Source organism: Natator depressus, chromosome 5 (genome assembly GCF_965152275.1).
Source record: "Natator depressus isolate rNatDep1 chromosome 5, rNatDep2.hap1, whole genome shotgun sequence".
Lineage (NCBI taxonomy): Eukaryota > Metazoa > Chordata > Testudines > Cheloniidae > Natator > Natator depressus.
The window spans coordinates 137184-152688 of NC_134238.1; the positions used below are offsets into that span (position 1 = coordinate 137184).

General features: G+C 44.2%; 1 protein-coding gene across 1 annotated transcript in view; it reads left to right on the forward strand.

The window, feature by feature from the left end:
- The window catches only part of LOC141987126 (myosin-IIIb-like), a 143253-nt gene that overhangs the window by 56509 nt on the left and 71239 nt on the right, over nt 1–15505 (forward strand). The window contains exon 15 of the mRNA XM_074952169.1: nt 7335–7446. Within this exon, the coding sequence (XP_074808270.1) occupies nt 7335–7446 (112 nt within the window). The remainder of the gene's footprint in view (nt 1–7334; nt 7447–15505) is intronic.

Sequence of the window (15505 nt, forward strand, 5' to 3'; positions counted from 1 at the left end):
GACTGAGGTGAGGCTGACTGGCCTGTAGTTCCCAGGATCCTCCTTCTTCCCTTTTTTAAAGATGGACACTACATTAGCCTTTTTCCAGTCGTCCGGGACTTCCCCCGATCGCCATGAGTTTTCAAAGATAATGGCCAATGGCTCTGCAATCATATCTGCCAACTCCTTTAGTACTCTCGGATGCAGCTGATCCGGCCCCATGGACTTGTGCTTGTCCAGCTTTTCTAAATAGTCCCGAACCACTTCTTTCTCCACAGAGGCCTGGTCACCTTCTCCCCATGCTGTGCTGCCCAGTGCAGCAGTCTGGGAGCTGACCTTGTTCGTGAAGACAGAGGCAAAAAAAGCATTGAGTACATTAGCTTTTTCCACATCCTCTGTCACTAGGTTGCCTCCCTCAATCAGTAAGGGGCCCACACTTTCCTTGACTTTCTTCTTGTTGCTAACATACCTGAAGAAAACCACCTTGTTACTCTTAACATCTCTTGCTAGCTGCAACTCCAGGTGTGATTTGGCCTTCCTAATTTCACTCCTGCAAGCCCGAGCAATATTTTTATACTCATTCCTGGTCATTTGTCCAATCTTCCACTTCTTGTAAGCTTCTTTTTTGTATTTAAGAGCAGCAAGGATTTCACTGTTAAGCCAAGCTGGTCGCCTGCAATATTTACTATTCTTTTACGCATCGGGATGCTTTGTCCCTGTAACCTCAATAAGGATTCTTTAAAATACAGCCAGCTCTCCTGGACTCCTTTCCCCGTCATGTTGTTCTCCCAGGGGATCTTGCCCATCAGTTCCTTGAGGGAGTCAAAGTCTGCTTTTCTGAAGTCCAGGGTCTGTATTCTGCTGCTCTCCTTTCTTCCTTGTGTCAGGATCCTGAACTCGACCATTTCATGGTCACTGCCTCCCAGGTTCCCATCCACTTTTGCTTCCCCTACTAATTCTTCCCGGTTTGTGAGCAGCAGGTCAAGAAGAGCTCTGCCCCTAGTTGGTTCCTCCAGCACTTGCACCAGGAAATTGTCCCCTACACTTTCCAAAAACTTCCTGGATTGCCTGTGCACCGCTGTATTGCTCTCCCAGCAGATATCAGGGTGATTGAAGTCTCCCATGAGAACCAGGGCCTGCGATCTCGTAACTTCTGCGAGTTGCCAGAAGAAAGCCACAATAGACCTGTTTCACCAGCTAGGTCGATAGATAAACTAAAAGAAATCCTCCCTGGAACCATCTCAGTGCTTGGGCTTTATTGGAGCCGACTTAGACTCCATACAAGCCAAGGCAATATTACCAAACCACAGGTTCATGACATTGACCAATCTTATTTCCACAGTGACCATCAGCCCACAAGCTTCAGTGAGGACATGCCTTCAGATTCTGGGACATAGGGCAGCTACGACTTTCATAGTAAAGTATACCAGACTCCATTTGCGCTGTCTGCAACACTGGTTGAGCATAGTCTATGCACCCAGCAAACACTCTCTCAACAGATGTGTGACACTACCACCAAGGGTTATCCTCTCCCTACAATGGTGGACACAACCAGGCAATGTATGCTCAGGGATTCCCTTTCAACAAGACCCCCCGTCTGTGACTATTACAACAGACACCTCCCTGATAGGTCTGGGCGCACACTTGGGTCACCACAATGTACAAGGCAAGTGGTCTGCGATGGAAACCTCACTACATATCAATGTCCTGGAACTCCACGTGGGTACACAATGCATGCCGCCACTTCCTCCCACTTATATGGCAGACTTCAATCTCTATTGTCACCGACAATGTGGCATGCATGTTTTACATCAATTGCCAAGGGGGAGCCAGGTCTCGCTCGCTATGCATAGAAGCCATGAAACTTGTGGAACTTGTGCATCCGCAACAATATAAACATCACAGCGTCATTCCTACCGGGATGCCAAAACACCACTGCCGACAACTTCAGCAGGCACTTCTCACAGGAACATAAGTGGGAAATTCATGTCAGTGTTCTCAGCACGATATTCCAAAAATGGGACCACCCAGTGATCGACCTGTTCGCCTCAGCAACAAACTACAAATGTCCACTCTTTTACTCCAGGGCCGGCCTGGCACCGGGATTGTTAGGGGATGCCTTCCTCATCCTGTGGAATGCGTCGCTCATGTATGTCTTCCTGCTGATACCAATGATCCCATGGGTCTTCCGCAAGATACGAATCAACAGAGCATACGTCATTCTCATTGTCCCCACATGGCCCAGACAGACTTGGTTTCCGGACCTGTCATGCCTAGCAGTCTGTGCCCCACAACCGCTGCTCTTATAGATGGACCTCCTGTCCCAGAACAAGGGCCTGATGCTCCATCCAGACTCAGCAAAGCTCTATCTCAAAGGTGGCTCCTGTGTGGTTCCAACATGGAGAATTGAACTGCTCAGAGAAAGTAAAACAGGTATTACTAAATAGCCGTCACCTCACCACTAGGAGTACTTACCACCACAAGTGGAGAAGATTCTCCCTTTGGTGCCAGCAAAAACAGCTGGACGCGACCAAGGCGCCTCTATCTATGATCCTAGACTACCTACTAGAACTGAAGGAAACGGGGTTAGCCATAAGTTCTATTAAAGTACACCTGGCTGCCATCACGGCCTCCACGAGCGATAGAAGGGGCTTCAATATTCGCTCACCCGATTACACAATGCTTTCTTGCAGGTATACAGAACGTGCACCCAGAGGTATGCCAACCTATGCCACCATGGGATCTCAATCTTGTGCTCAAATGTCTCACAAGACCACCCTTCGAACCTCTAGCAATCTGCTCGCTCTTACATATGTCAATGAATGCCACTAGGAATGCGACCATCACGTCTGCAAGACATGTCAGCGAAATAGGAGTGTTGATGGCTGTACCACCGTACACTGTATTTACCAAAGACAAAATCATGTTACGTCCTCACCCAAAATTCTTGCCCAAAGTGGCTACACATTTTCATATTAACCAAACCATACACTTACCTGCCTTCTATCCCAAGCCACATAAGGATTCTCAAGAAGCAACATTACACACACTAGATGTCAGATGGGCTGTAGCCTTCAACTTGGACAGAACTAAACCGTTTCACAAGTCACCAAGACTGTTCGTCTCTACAGCAGAACGCTCCAAAGGTTCTACAATATCGACCCAGAGACTCTCCAAATGAGTCTCTTCCGGTATTCAAACTTGCTACCACCTACAGAACAAAGAATGCCCTGTGGGCATCAGATCCCACTCAACACAAGCCATGGCAACATCAATCACATTCTTGAACAATGTCCCCTTAATAGATGTTTGTAGAGCTGCAACCTGGACATTGGAGCACACTTTTGCAAAGCATTACGCTATCACCCAAGGCCTTATCTCAGATTCTATCGTTGGCCTCACAGTGCTCCCATCACACACTTATACGTAACTCCAAACCCCTGCCATCCCTAGTGGGATACTGCTCTACAAGCACCTAGAGTGGAGCACCCACAGGGACATCGCTCAAAGAAGAAGTTACTCACCTTGTGCAGTACCGATGGTTCTTAGAGATGTGTCCCCCCGTGGGTGCTCCACTACCCACCCTCCTCCCTTCTACTTCGGAGTTCACACAGCCGAGCTCTGCGGTGGAGAAGGAACGGAGGGGACGGTCAGGGGTGTGTGCGCTACAGGAGGCACCAATGGCTGCACAAGACAGCTCCTGTGCGCGCCCTTCCCCCGACCGAGTACTGGGGCGAAAAATCTCCGATCTCTGGCGCAGAGACACACCAACACCTAGAGTGGCGCACCCACAGGGACACACATCTCGAAGAACCATCGTTACTGCACAAGGTGAGTAACTTCTTCTTTCTCAATCCCATCGTTTCAGGGGCATCCTAGTATATTGTCAGCTGCTTTTTCAACTGAAGTGTGTGGGGGGAGTAAGAGAAGAGTGGTGTACATGTGGTGGGAGAGACAGCAGGCTGACCGACCTATCCTGAGGCAGCCCCCAGCTCTGCTCGGCACAGCAGTCTCTCCAGAAGCAGTCTGCTTTGCCTGACTGCCTATGGTTCCGTCTGAGTTCTCCCACAGCCTCCTCAGCTGCCAGGAGCAGAATCCTGAGAAGCTCTGTGAGCTCTCCATGCTGAGGAATGTCAAAGCAGCACAGCAGTGTGTGTCCTGTGTCCTGTCCCCCCGCAACCCCCGACCTCAGCTTCCCGCAGCAGCAGTCTGTCTGCAGCTGTGTTCCTAGTGCAGGGCAGAACAAGAGCAGTCCACGTTAATGATTTGCTCTTTGTTCCCCAAAACGAAGCACAGCTGTTACTTCCCGGAGCTTTGAAAAGGGAGGGGCGCATGCCTGCAGGGCAGCAGAGATCAAAACAGTGAGCAGAGCTGTCATGGCAGGCATTGTGGGAGACTGGTGGAAGCCAGTTATGTCAACAAAACAAACAACAGTGTCTACATTGGCACTTTGTCACTTAAAACTTTTGCCACGAAAAGCCTTATGCCTCTTGATGAGGTGGTTTTATTTTGTCAGTAAAACAGCAGAGTTTTTTCACCGAAAGTAGCTTTGTAGTGTGTACACCTCCCCTGTTTTGTCAGCAAAAGGCAGCTTTTGCTGACAAAACTTTGTAGTGTAGACAAGGCCTTAGAGTCCCATATCCTGTGTACTGGGAAGCAGTGACTTTGAAAAAGATTTGAGAGAAATGGTGGATAATCAGTTGAACACAAACTCCTAATGTGACGCTGTGGCCAAAAGAGCTAGTGTGATCCTGGGATGCATGAACAAGAGAATCTCGGGTTATTTTACTTCTGTCTTTGGCACTGGTGCGATGGCTGCTGGAATCCTGTGTCCAGTTCTGGTTCCCATAATTCAAGAAGGATGTGGATAAATTGGAGAGGATTCAGAAAAGAGCCACGAGAATGATTAAAGGATTTAGAAACCCTGCCTTATAGTGATAGACTCAAGGAACTCAATCTATTTAGCTTAACAAAGAGAAGATTTAGGGTGTGACTTGATTAGAGTCTAAATACGCACTTGGGGAGCAAATATTTAATAATGAGCTCTTCAGTCTAGCAGAGAAAGGTGTAAGATGATCTAGTGGCTGGAAGTTGAAGTTAGACAAATTCAGACTGGAAATGAGGCATGAATTTTTAACAGTAAGAGTAATTAATCACTGGAACAATTTACCAAGGGTTGTGGTGGATTTTCCATCACTGACAATTTTTAAATCAAGATTGGATGATTTTCTAAAAGATCTGCTCTAGGAATTATTTTGGGGAAGTTCCATGTCCTCTGCTACACAGATCAGACTAGATGATCACAGTGGTCCCTTCTGGCTTTAGAATCTATGAATCTGTGGGAGGTGTGACGGGGTTGGGCCAGATGGCTACAGGAGAGTGATAGAAGGCAGATATGTTAGCCCCAGGTTAAGTAGATCCCTTTTCCCTGGGTAAGGTAACAGGGAAGGTTCCAGACCAATCAGGAACTTTCTGGAAACAATTAAGGCAGACAGGCTGATTAGAACACCTACAGCCAATCAAGAAGCTGCTAGAATCAATTAAGGCAGGCTAATCAGGGCACCTGGGTTTAAAACGGAGCTCGCTTCAGTTTGTAGTGTGTGTGTAAGGAGCTGGGAGCAAGCATTTTGAAAATTGGGCCATTTATTTCAACGCTTAAATATAGACTGAGGAGCCTAATTTAGGACAGATGAACATATACTTCCCCTAGATCGATAATCTTGGCCATAATTTATTAAACAGCTCATTTACATGGAAGTGAATTTTGTAACAAGGGAAGACACAGTTCAGGTTACTAATGTTCTGTGATTTAATACTTTGATTCAGTATTTGTTCAGGGGGTTACCCTCTAAGACATTCATTATTAAAATACTTAACATCTAGTTAAAGGAAAAGAGAGAATGGGAGGCTGAAGGTAGGAAATGAGGGGAGTGGGAGAATGGAGGAAAGAGAGCACAGTGGAAAGGATAACAACATAATGGAATGAGGGGGAGAGAAAGGAAGTTGCAGATAGAAAGAAAATGGAATAAAATGAGAAAGGAAGGCAAAGCAAGAAAAAATTAATATCTTCGGGTTATTAAGCCAGCCGTGCACCATCATTGTAGTGTCTGGGTGGTATTATTTGTATTTCATTCATGGTGTTTAGTCAAAATGCATCCATGGGAAGAGGGTACAAAATTCATACAAATGTAAATGCAAAATGGTGGTTGTTTTGGACTCTTGCAAGATGAATTTATTTTAATCGAGGTGATTTAAATCACCAAGTAGAAAGCCTCTATTTTAGTGTTTTTTCAAAATTTTTGTGCTAGTGACCCCATTTGGACTTAAAATAAAATCGTGACCTCCCCACTAGAAAAAATTGCAACCCCCCTACCTTCAGCATTACCGTCTGGGAGCTCATGACTGGGGCTCTGGGCCCAGTCATGAGCTGGGACTCTGGGCCCCCCGTGGGACTTTCTTCCCTGGCGACCCCATCAAAATGGAGTCACGACCCACTTTGGGGTCACAGCCCACAGTTTGAGACCCACTGTTCTATTTGATTCATCAATTTCAATCAGCTTTTTTATTTGTACTTCAGTTACTTTCTAAAGAAAAGTTAATTCTCATTTGCTGATATAACCATTAAAATATGTTGATTTACAACTAAATAGAGCCTTTACTCTAGACTTGGTACATCTTTTTGCTACTTAAGAGAATACACTATTTATTTAAGCAATTATAATGCTTAATATTTTCAGATTCTTATTAATTGTACATTTTAGTATGTTAGAAAATAGTGAATGAGATGTTGCTTATTTACTAGATAATTTACTTTTTGCTCATGATTTATGTCAAGCTGCATCTGTGGGAGCTGGAATTTAAATACCAAACATCTTATGAAATTTATTTGTCTTATACAAAGCCACCTTAAATATTTTGGATACGTAAACTTCTCTTATCAAAACATCTTTTATATTTACAACTAAATTATAATAAGTTTAGGCCTTAACATATTTTGTATTAAATTCAGATTTCATTCTAAACAGGTAATTTTTAAAGAGAAAAACTTACTATAATTTAAATAACAATTAAAAAAAATCCAACGTAAATATTAAAAAATTCATGTTTAAAAAAAATCATTGATTTTTATCTGTCCTGGACTTTTGTGTGCTGCCAGCGTGGCTCTTGGTGCCATACACTTTAGTAGGGTGACCAGACAGCAAGTGTGAAAAATTTGGACAGGGGGTGGGGGGTAATAAGAGCCTACATAAGAAAAAGACCCAAAAATTGGGACATCTGGTCACCCTACACTTTGGGTTCCACTGTGCTTGGGTTGGGTTGGCAAATTGCTTCCCTTGCTCTGCTTCTCTCCCCAGGTTCAGTATGCTTCCAGTGGCTTCCTAGAGAAGAACAGAGACACTTTGCCAGCAAATATCCGGGGTCTCTTCATCAACAGTGTCACCCCACTACTGAGTGTGCTGTTCACAGGTCAGTCCCCCTGTTGCCGTGGGTGCCCGGTGGGTAGTGTCACCAATGATCCCTGAGTTCATGGACTGTGCTTAGGGGAGAGAATCAAACACTGTTGTAAGAGCTGTGCACTGGCCAGGAGGCCGTGCCTGGGACACAGACATCTGCTTAATATTGGACTGTGTCCCCTTCACTTGCATCCCCTTCACTGTTCCTCCAGCCCAAGGTGTCTGTCTTAGACTGATTTCAGAGTAGCAGCCGTGTTAGTCTGTATCCGCAAAAAGAAAAGGAGTATTTGTGACACCTGAGAGACTGAGCTTATGCTCAAATAAATTTGTTAGTCTCTAAGGTGCCACAAGTCCTCCTTTTCTTTTTGTCTTAGACTGAGTAACTGAATGTTTGCGCACCACACTGATCACAGCTACCCAGATGCAAAGTATTATCCCAGCCCTCCCATGGCAAAAACATAAGTGCAGCAGCCAAGTTTGTGGTGCCCTTAGTGCAACGTCTCACTCCTGCTCTGCCAGGGCCTACAGTTCCAGAAGGGTTTTGTGGAGGCTACAGCATCAGTGCTCCTAGGTAAGCAGGCTTCCCTCTCATGGTCTGGGAGCCATGACTAAGTCTGTCAGCAAACTATAGAGCCTGCTGAGCAGTTAGGCCCCAGTTTATTGGAGGGGGAGGATAAAAGCAAATCCACCCCCGACACATTACTCCTGAGGGAATTCTGCGATAAAAAATTAAAAATTCTGTGCACAATATTTTAAAATGCTGCAAAATTCTGCATATTTTATTTGTCAAAATAACACAATATAATCACACCAGTTTCAATTATTTTTGGTCATTTATTTCAAAATACCTGTCAGCAAGTATCTCTGTAACAATACAGATAACAACAAAGATTCAGGAAATGTTTTTTGTCAAATAAATTCCTTACTAGGCATATTAATACAGAACTCTAAGTAATAATTCATTTAAATGGCCGTACAGAACCGTATTTCCCACACCCCTCAGAAGCAGTGCAAAGGCTTGGGGGTGTCAGAGGCAATGGAGGAGTTGAGGGACAGGGAAGTAAATTGCTGGGAAGGAGCCTGGGTGTGAACTTGGAGGGTTGTTGGGTATGGGTGGGGAAAGTATGGAACAAGTTTTTTGGGGGGTCAGGGAGGGATTGTTAGGGAGCTTCCCTGATGCAGACCCTGGCTGACCTCTAGCCTTTCTTGTCAGGCATATCTTCCCCTGTTCCCATGTGTTCCTGCACCCCCATGTGTCCTTGCACCCCCTGTCCACACGTGTCCCTCCACCCCCACTCATACACCCACTCCCCCTATCCCCATGTGGCCCTGCACCCCTCCCCCTGTCCCTATGTGTTCCTGTACCCCCCTCCCCCTGTCTGGATGTGTGTCTGGGCCTCCACCCAGCCACCCCTCTGTTCCTATGTGGCTCTGTACCCCCTCCCCCATCACCATGTGTCTCTGTACGCCCACCCAGCCACTCCCCTGTCCCTATCCCCCTTCCCCCTATCCCCATGTGTCTCTGTAAACCCACTCAGCCACCCTCTGTAGCTCTGCACCCTCTCCCCCATCACCATGTGGCCCTGCACCTCCACTCCCATTCAGCCCCTTTCCCAGTCTGTCCTCCCCCACTAGACCTTATGAGCCCCTGTCTGACCCCCACCACATCCCACGCTGTCTGTCTCCCCTTAGCCCCGTCTCCTGACCTGGCCTGACAGGCACGGCAACCCTAAGTGTCCTGTCGTGGGCAAAAGGCAGAACTGCAGCAACATTTCAGCAGAAGCTTTTTTCTGCGCAAAAAAATAAAAATATGTGTGGCTCATTAATTACGCATGCACGCAGTAGCGCAGCATTCCCCCAGGAGTAACACATACTCATGGTAGTGGAAGCATCCCTCAAAGGCCATTCTGTAGATGGTGGAAGTGTCTCCCAGGGTCTGGCTACTTGGAGGTCTTGTTTAGATCTGAAATAAAGGAGGCAGTCTTTTCATTTCTCCTGCACAGGTAATGCCCACCTCAGCCCCAAGACCTGGCATGACCTGTTCTTTGTAAAAGCTGCTTGTAGTCAGATGCTCCTCTCTCCAAGTGGCAACACATGATTAATGGGCACCTTTCAGCTAAAGGCTGATGTTTATCTTTTCAGTATCAAGGGCTGTGTGGTGTCTGTAAAGGAAATGTGGCCTTGGCCACTTTGTCATTTTCATTATGGCTGGAAAGCTGGACAAGTTATATCAATTCCAAGAATCAGCCATTTCTTCACTTTCTTGCCCTAGATCAAATAGCCCACCTCCCTGGGGCCAGTGCAGGATTGTCCCCTATTGTACATTCACTAGTGTTAATTTTCAAAGAGAAGCAATGGGGCTTCCATTTCCCTGGAGACACTGTTTCTTCCATGAAGGCCATATCCCCTTTTGCATCTTACTCTAGGGGAGCTTTTCCTGATTTCCAACCTGTATCTAATTTTAATTAATATTAGGGCTGTCAATCACAGTTAATTCCCGCAATTAACTCAAAAAATTTAATTGTGATAAAAAAAGACTAATTGCAGTTTTAATCACACTGTTAAACAGTAGACTACCAAATGAAATTTATTAAATTTTTTGGGTGTTTGTCTACATTTTCAAATATATTGATTTAAATTATAACACAGAATACAAAGTGTACAGTGCTCACTTTATATTATTTTATTACAAATATTTGCACTGTAAAAATGATAAAAGAAATAGTATTTTTCAATTCATCTCATACAAGTACTATAATACAATCTCTTTATTGTGAAAATGCAACTTACAAATGCAGATTTTTTTTGTTACATAATTGCACTCAAAAACAAAACAATGTAAAACTTTAGTGCCTACAAGTCTACTCAGTCCTACTTCTTGTTCAGCCAATCGCTAAGACAAACAAGTTTGTTTATATTTACAGGAAATATTGCTTATTTACAATGTCACCTGAAAGTGAGAACAGGCGTTCGCATGGCACTTTTGTAGCCGGCATTACAAGGTATTTACTTGCCAGATTTGGCCACCCTTCCAGAGGACATGCTTCCATGCTGATGACGCTTTTTTAAAAAAATAATGTGTTAATTAAATTTTGACTGAACTCCTTGGGGGAGAATAGTATGTCTCCTGCTCTGTTTTACCCACATTCTGCAATATATTTCATGTTATAGGAGTCTCAGATGATGACCCAGCACATGTTCATTTTCAGAACACTTTCACTGTAGATTTGACAAAATGCAAAGAAGGTACCAATGTGAGATTTCAAAAGATAGCTACAGCACTCGACCCAAGGATTAAGAATCTGAAATGCCTTCCAAACTCTGAGAGGGATGAGGTGTAGAGCATGCTTTCAAAAGTCTTAAAAGAGCAACACTCTGATGAGAGAAACTACAGAACCCAAACCACCAAAAAAGAAAATCAACCTTCTGCTGGTGTGATCTGACTCAGATGATGAAAGTGAACATGCGTCGGTCTGCACTGTTTTGGATCATTATCGAGCAGAACCAGCCATCATCATGGACTCATGTCCTCTGGAATTGTGAAGCATGAAGGGACATATGAATCGTTAGTGCATCTGGCATGTAAAGATTTTGCGACGCCGGCTACAACAGTGCCATGCGAATGCCTGTTCTCACTTTCAGGTGACATTGTAAATAAGAAGAGGGAAGCAATATCTTCTGCAAATGTACACAAACTTGTTTGTCTGAGTGACTGGCTGAACAAGAAGTAGGACTGAGTGGACTTGTAGGCTCTAAAGTTTTACATTGTTTTGTTTTTGAGTGCAGTTTTTTTTGTACATAATTCTACATTTGTAAGTTCAACTTTCATGATAAAGAGATTGTATTACAGTACTTGTATGAGGTGAATTGGAAAAATACTATTTCATTTTTTTACAGCACAAATATTTGTAATAAAAATAAATATAAAGTGAGTACTGTGTTCTGTGTTGTAATTGAAATCAATATATTTGAAAATGTAGAAAACATCCAAAATATTTACATAAATGGTATTATACTATTGTTTAACAGTGCAATTAATCGTGATTAATTTTTTTATCACTTCACAGCCCTAATTAACATTATTTGTAGCACCCTCATCCTTGCTAGTTGACTCTGAGGAGTTGCCCTTTATAATTTTTCTCCCCGTTCTTGGTGTTTATGCCTTCATGTATTTGTGAAGAGTTTTCCCTTCGCTCCCTTACTGTCTCTTAGTGAAAGAATGGAATAGTCTGGCTCTTTCCACCCGGATTAGTGCCATGGCTCTTCTTTGAACTCTCTTCAGTTTGTCTATTATGTGGCTCACAAAGATGACTCCATATCCCAGGCACAGCTGCAGTATTCCAAAGTCAGACTATTCTGCCTTGCTTTGTGATATGGCAGTCCATGCAGTTGTATGTGCAGCCCAAAACTGTACTGGCATCATGGTTCAGGGTTATCTTTAAACAAAGCCTTGGTTTTACTCTGTTACTTGGCAAACACCCAAAAGCATTCATTCAAATTAAGTTTAATTAGGCACAGGAAAAAACAGGAAATTAAAACAGGCATTTCTATTGAAACTGTTGTTGAGTGATTATGCAAAACAAACTTAGTCAGACCTTATCAATGTCTTTCTCCTTTTGTAGTCAAAATATTAGAATCTCTTATTTTCAGAGCAAATTTTCTATGATGAACAGGAGAAGGTTAATTTTACTCTCAGTCCTGATGTGAAAGATATGCACTCATCCTGTTCTTAACAAATAGACAGCCACAAAGGAGGAGGAGAGACGGGATAGAAAAGATGGGTGAAATATGGCTTTTGATTATGTTTTTGGAACACTGTACTGCTGGTTAGTTATCAGTGGATGCTTTGGCTGGCATGTTTACCATGACACCTGTTGCTTGGGCCCTGGTTAGTTATGTTTTGGTCAGTGCTGCCATCTGGTTGGATCCTTTCTCCTTAAACAACACAGGTTTGGATGATCGCAGGATAGTTGATTTCAGGATTCAATGAAAAGCCAAGAGAGTGAGATAGGATGAGAGGAAAGAAACAGTGAACATAAGAATGGCCCTTCTGGGTCAGACCAAAGGTCCATCTAGCCCCGTATCCTGTCTTCCGACAGTGGCCAGTGCCAGGTGCCCCAGAGGGAGTGAACAGAACAGGGAATCATCAAGTGATCCATCCCCTTGTCGCTCATTCCTAGCTTCTGGCAAACAGAGGCTACGGACATCATTCCTGCCCATCCTGGCTAATAGTCATTGATGGACCTATTCTCCATGAATTCATCTTGTTCTTTTCTGAACGCTGTTATGGCCTTGGCCATCACAACATCCTCTGGCAAGCAATTCCACAGGTTGACTGTGTGTTGTGTGAAGAAATACTTCCTTTTATTTGTTTTAAACCTGCTGCCTATTAATTTCATTTGGTGACTTCTAGTTCTTGTGTTATGAGAAGTAGTAAACAACACTTCCTTATCTACTTTCTCTACACCAGTCATGATTTTATAGACCTCAATCATATCTCTCCTTAGCCATCTCTTTTCCAAGCTGAAAAGTCCCAGTCTTCTTAATCGCTCCTGATACGGAAGCCGTTCCATACCCCTAATCATTTTTGTTGCCCTTTTCTGAAACTTTTCCAATTCCAATGTATCTTTTTTTGAGATGGGGCGACCACATTTGCACACAGTATTCAAGATGTGGGCGTACCATGGATTTATATAGAGGCAACATGATATTTTCTGTCCTATTATCTATCCCTTTCTTAATTATTCCCAGCATTCTTTTAGGTTTTTTGACTGCTGCTGCACATTGAGTGGATGTTTTCAGAGAAGTATCCACAGTGACTTCAAGATCTCTTTTTTGAGTGGTAACAGCTAATTTAGACTCCATCATTTTATATGTATAATTGAGATTATGCTTTCCAATGTGCATTACTTTGCATTTATCAACATTAAATTTCATCTGCTATTTTGTTGCCCAGTCACCCAGTTTTGAGAGATCCTTTTGTAGCTCTTTGCAGTCTGCCTGGGTCTTAACTATCTTTAGTAATTTTGTATCATCTGCAAATTTTGCCATTTCACTGTTTACCCCTTTTTCCAGATCATTTATGAATATGTTGAATAGGACAGGTCCCAAAACAGACACCTGGGGGATACCACTATTTACCTCTCTCCATTCTGAAAACTGACCATTTTATACCTACCCTTTGTTTCCTATCTTTTAACCAGTTACCAATCCATGAGAGCGCCTTCCTTCTTATCCTGTGGCAGCTTACTTTGCATAAGAGCCTTTGGTGAAGGACCTTGTCAAAGGCTTTCTGAAAATCTAAGTACACTGTATCCACTGGATCCCCTTTGTCCACATGATTGTTGACCCCCTCAAAGATTTCTCTAATGATACCTCAATTTGGAACAGTTCCTCAGATCTGTCACCTAAAAAGAATGGCTCAGGTTTGGGAATCTCCCTCACATCCTCAGCCGTGAAGACCTATGCAAAGAATTCATTTAGTTTCTCCGCAATGGCTTTATCGTCCTTGAGTGCTCCTTTAGAACCTCAATGTCCAGTGGGGCATAAAATAACACCATAAGGGTAGAGAATACAATATAGTGCTTTTGTAGTGCTGCTAATCATATATCCCCACTGGTGGGCTGAGGACTGGATGACATGATAATGCAATGAGACAAGGTGGGTGAGGTAATACGTTTTATTGGACCAACATGTGTTGGTGAGAGAGAACAGCTTTTGAGTTGCACAGAGCTCTTCTTCAGGTCTCTTAGTGACACAAGTAGGTCCAGTAAAAGATATTACATTATCTCCCTTGTGTCTTTAATATCCTGGGACCGACACAGCTACGACTACATTGCGTATGATAATGCGATGACTTTTAGTACTCACAGGCGAAAACAAAGTTCTTTAAACAGGAGCAAGGCCAGTCGGTCTTTCTCTCAGGAAGAAAGTCCTTCAGATGAGTTGCAGTGCTGGCAGGAAGGGGGATGAACTTTGGGTATGTCTACACTACGAAATTAAGTCAAATTTATAGAAGTCGATTTTTTAGGAAGCGATTTTATAGAGTCGATTGTGTGTCTCCACTAAGCGCATTAAGTCGGCGGAGTGCGTCCACAGTACCGTGGCTAGCCTCGACTTTTGGAGCGTTGCACTGTGGGTAGCTATCCCACAGTTCTTGCAGTCTCCGCCGCCCATTGGAATTCTGGGTTAAGCTCCCAATGCCTGATGGGGCAAAAACATTGTTGCAGGTGGTTTTGGGTACATGTCGTCAGTTGCCCCTCCCTCCGTGAAAGCAATGGCAGACAATCGTTTCGCGCCTTTTTTCCATGCAGGTGCCATACTGCTTTCAGCAGACGGTGCAGTAGGATTGCTAACGGTCGTCATCAAACCACTGCTTTCGCTGCAACTCTGCTCTCCTGCTTTTGTCTCGATAGTGAATTTCTCCATGTTGGCAGTCATGGGCTCCCGCTTCCGCTGCAGCTCTGCTCTCATGAATCCACCTCGCAGGTCCTCTCGTTGTTCTCTATAAATATCTATTCTCTTGGCATCTGTCATCAGCCACTGCTTCCGCTGCAACTCTGCTCTCCTGCAGACACCATACCACGGCAAGCATGGAGCCCACTCATATCACCGTGGCAGTTATGAACATTGTAAACATCTTGCGCATTATCATGCAGCATATGCAGAACCAGAACCTGCAAAAGCAGGCGAGGAGGCGACGGCAGCGCGGTGATGACAGGACATGGCGAGGACATGGACACAGATTTCTCTCAAAGTACAGGCCCTGGCAATTTGGCCATCCTGATGGCAATGGGGCAGGCTTATGCTGTGGAACGCTGATTCTGGGCCCGGGAAACAAGCACAGATTGGTGGGATGGCATAGTTTTGCAGGTCTGGGATGATTCCCCTGCCCTGAAGCGCAGGAATACCAAGATGAGAGCAGCCCTCACAGTTATGTGGCGATACAGCAAGTGGCGATAGCCCTCTGTAAGCTTGCAATGCCAGACAGCTACCAGTCAGTCAGGAATCCATTTGGAGTGGGCAAATCTACTGTGGGGGCTGCTGTGATCCAAGTAGCCAGCGCAATCACT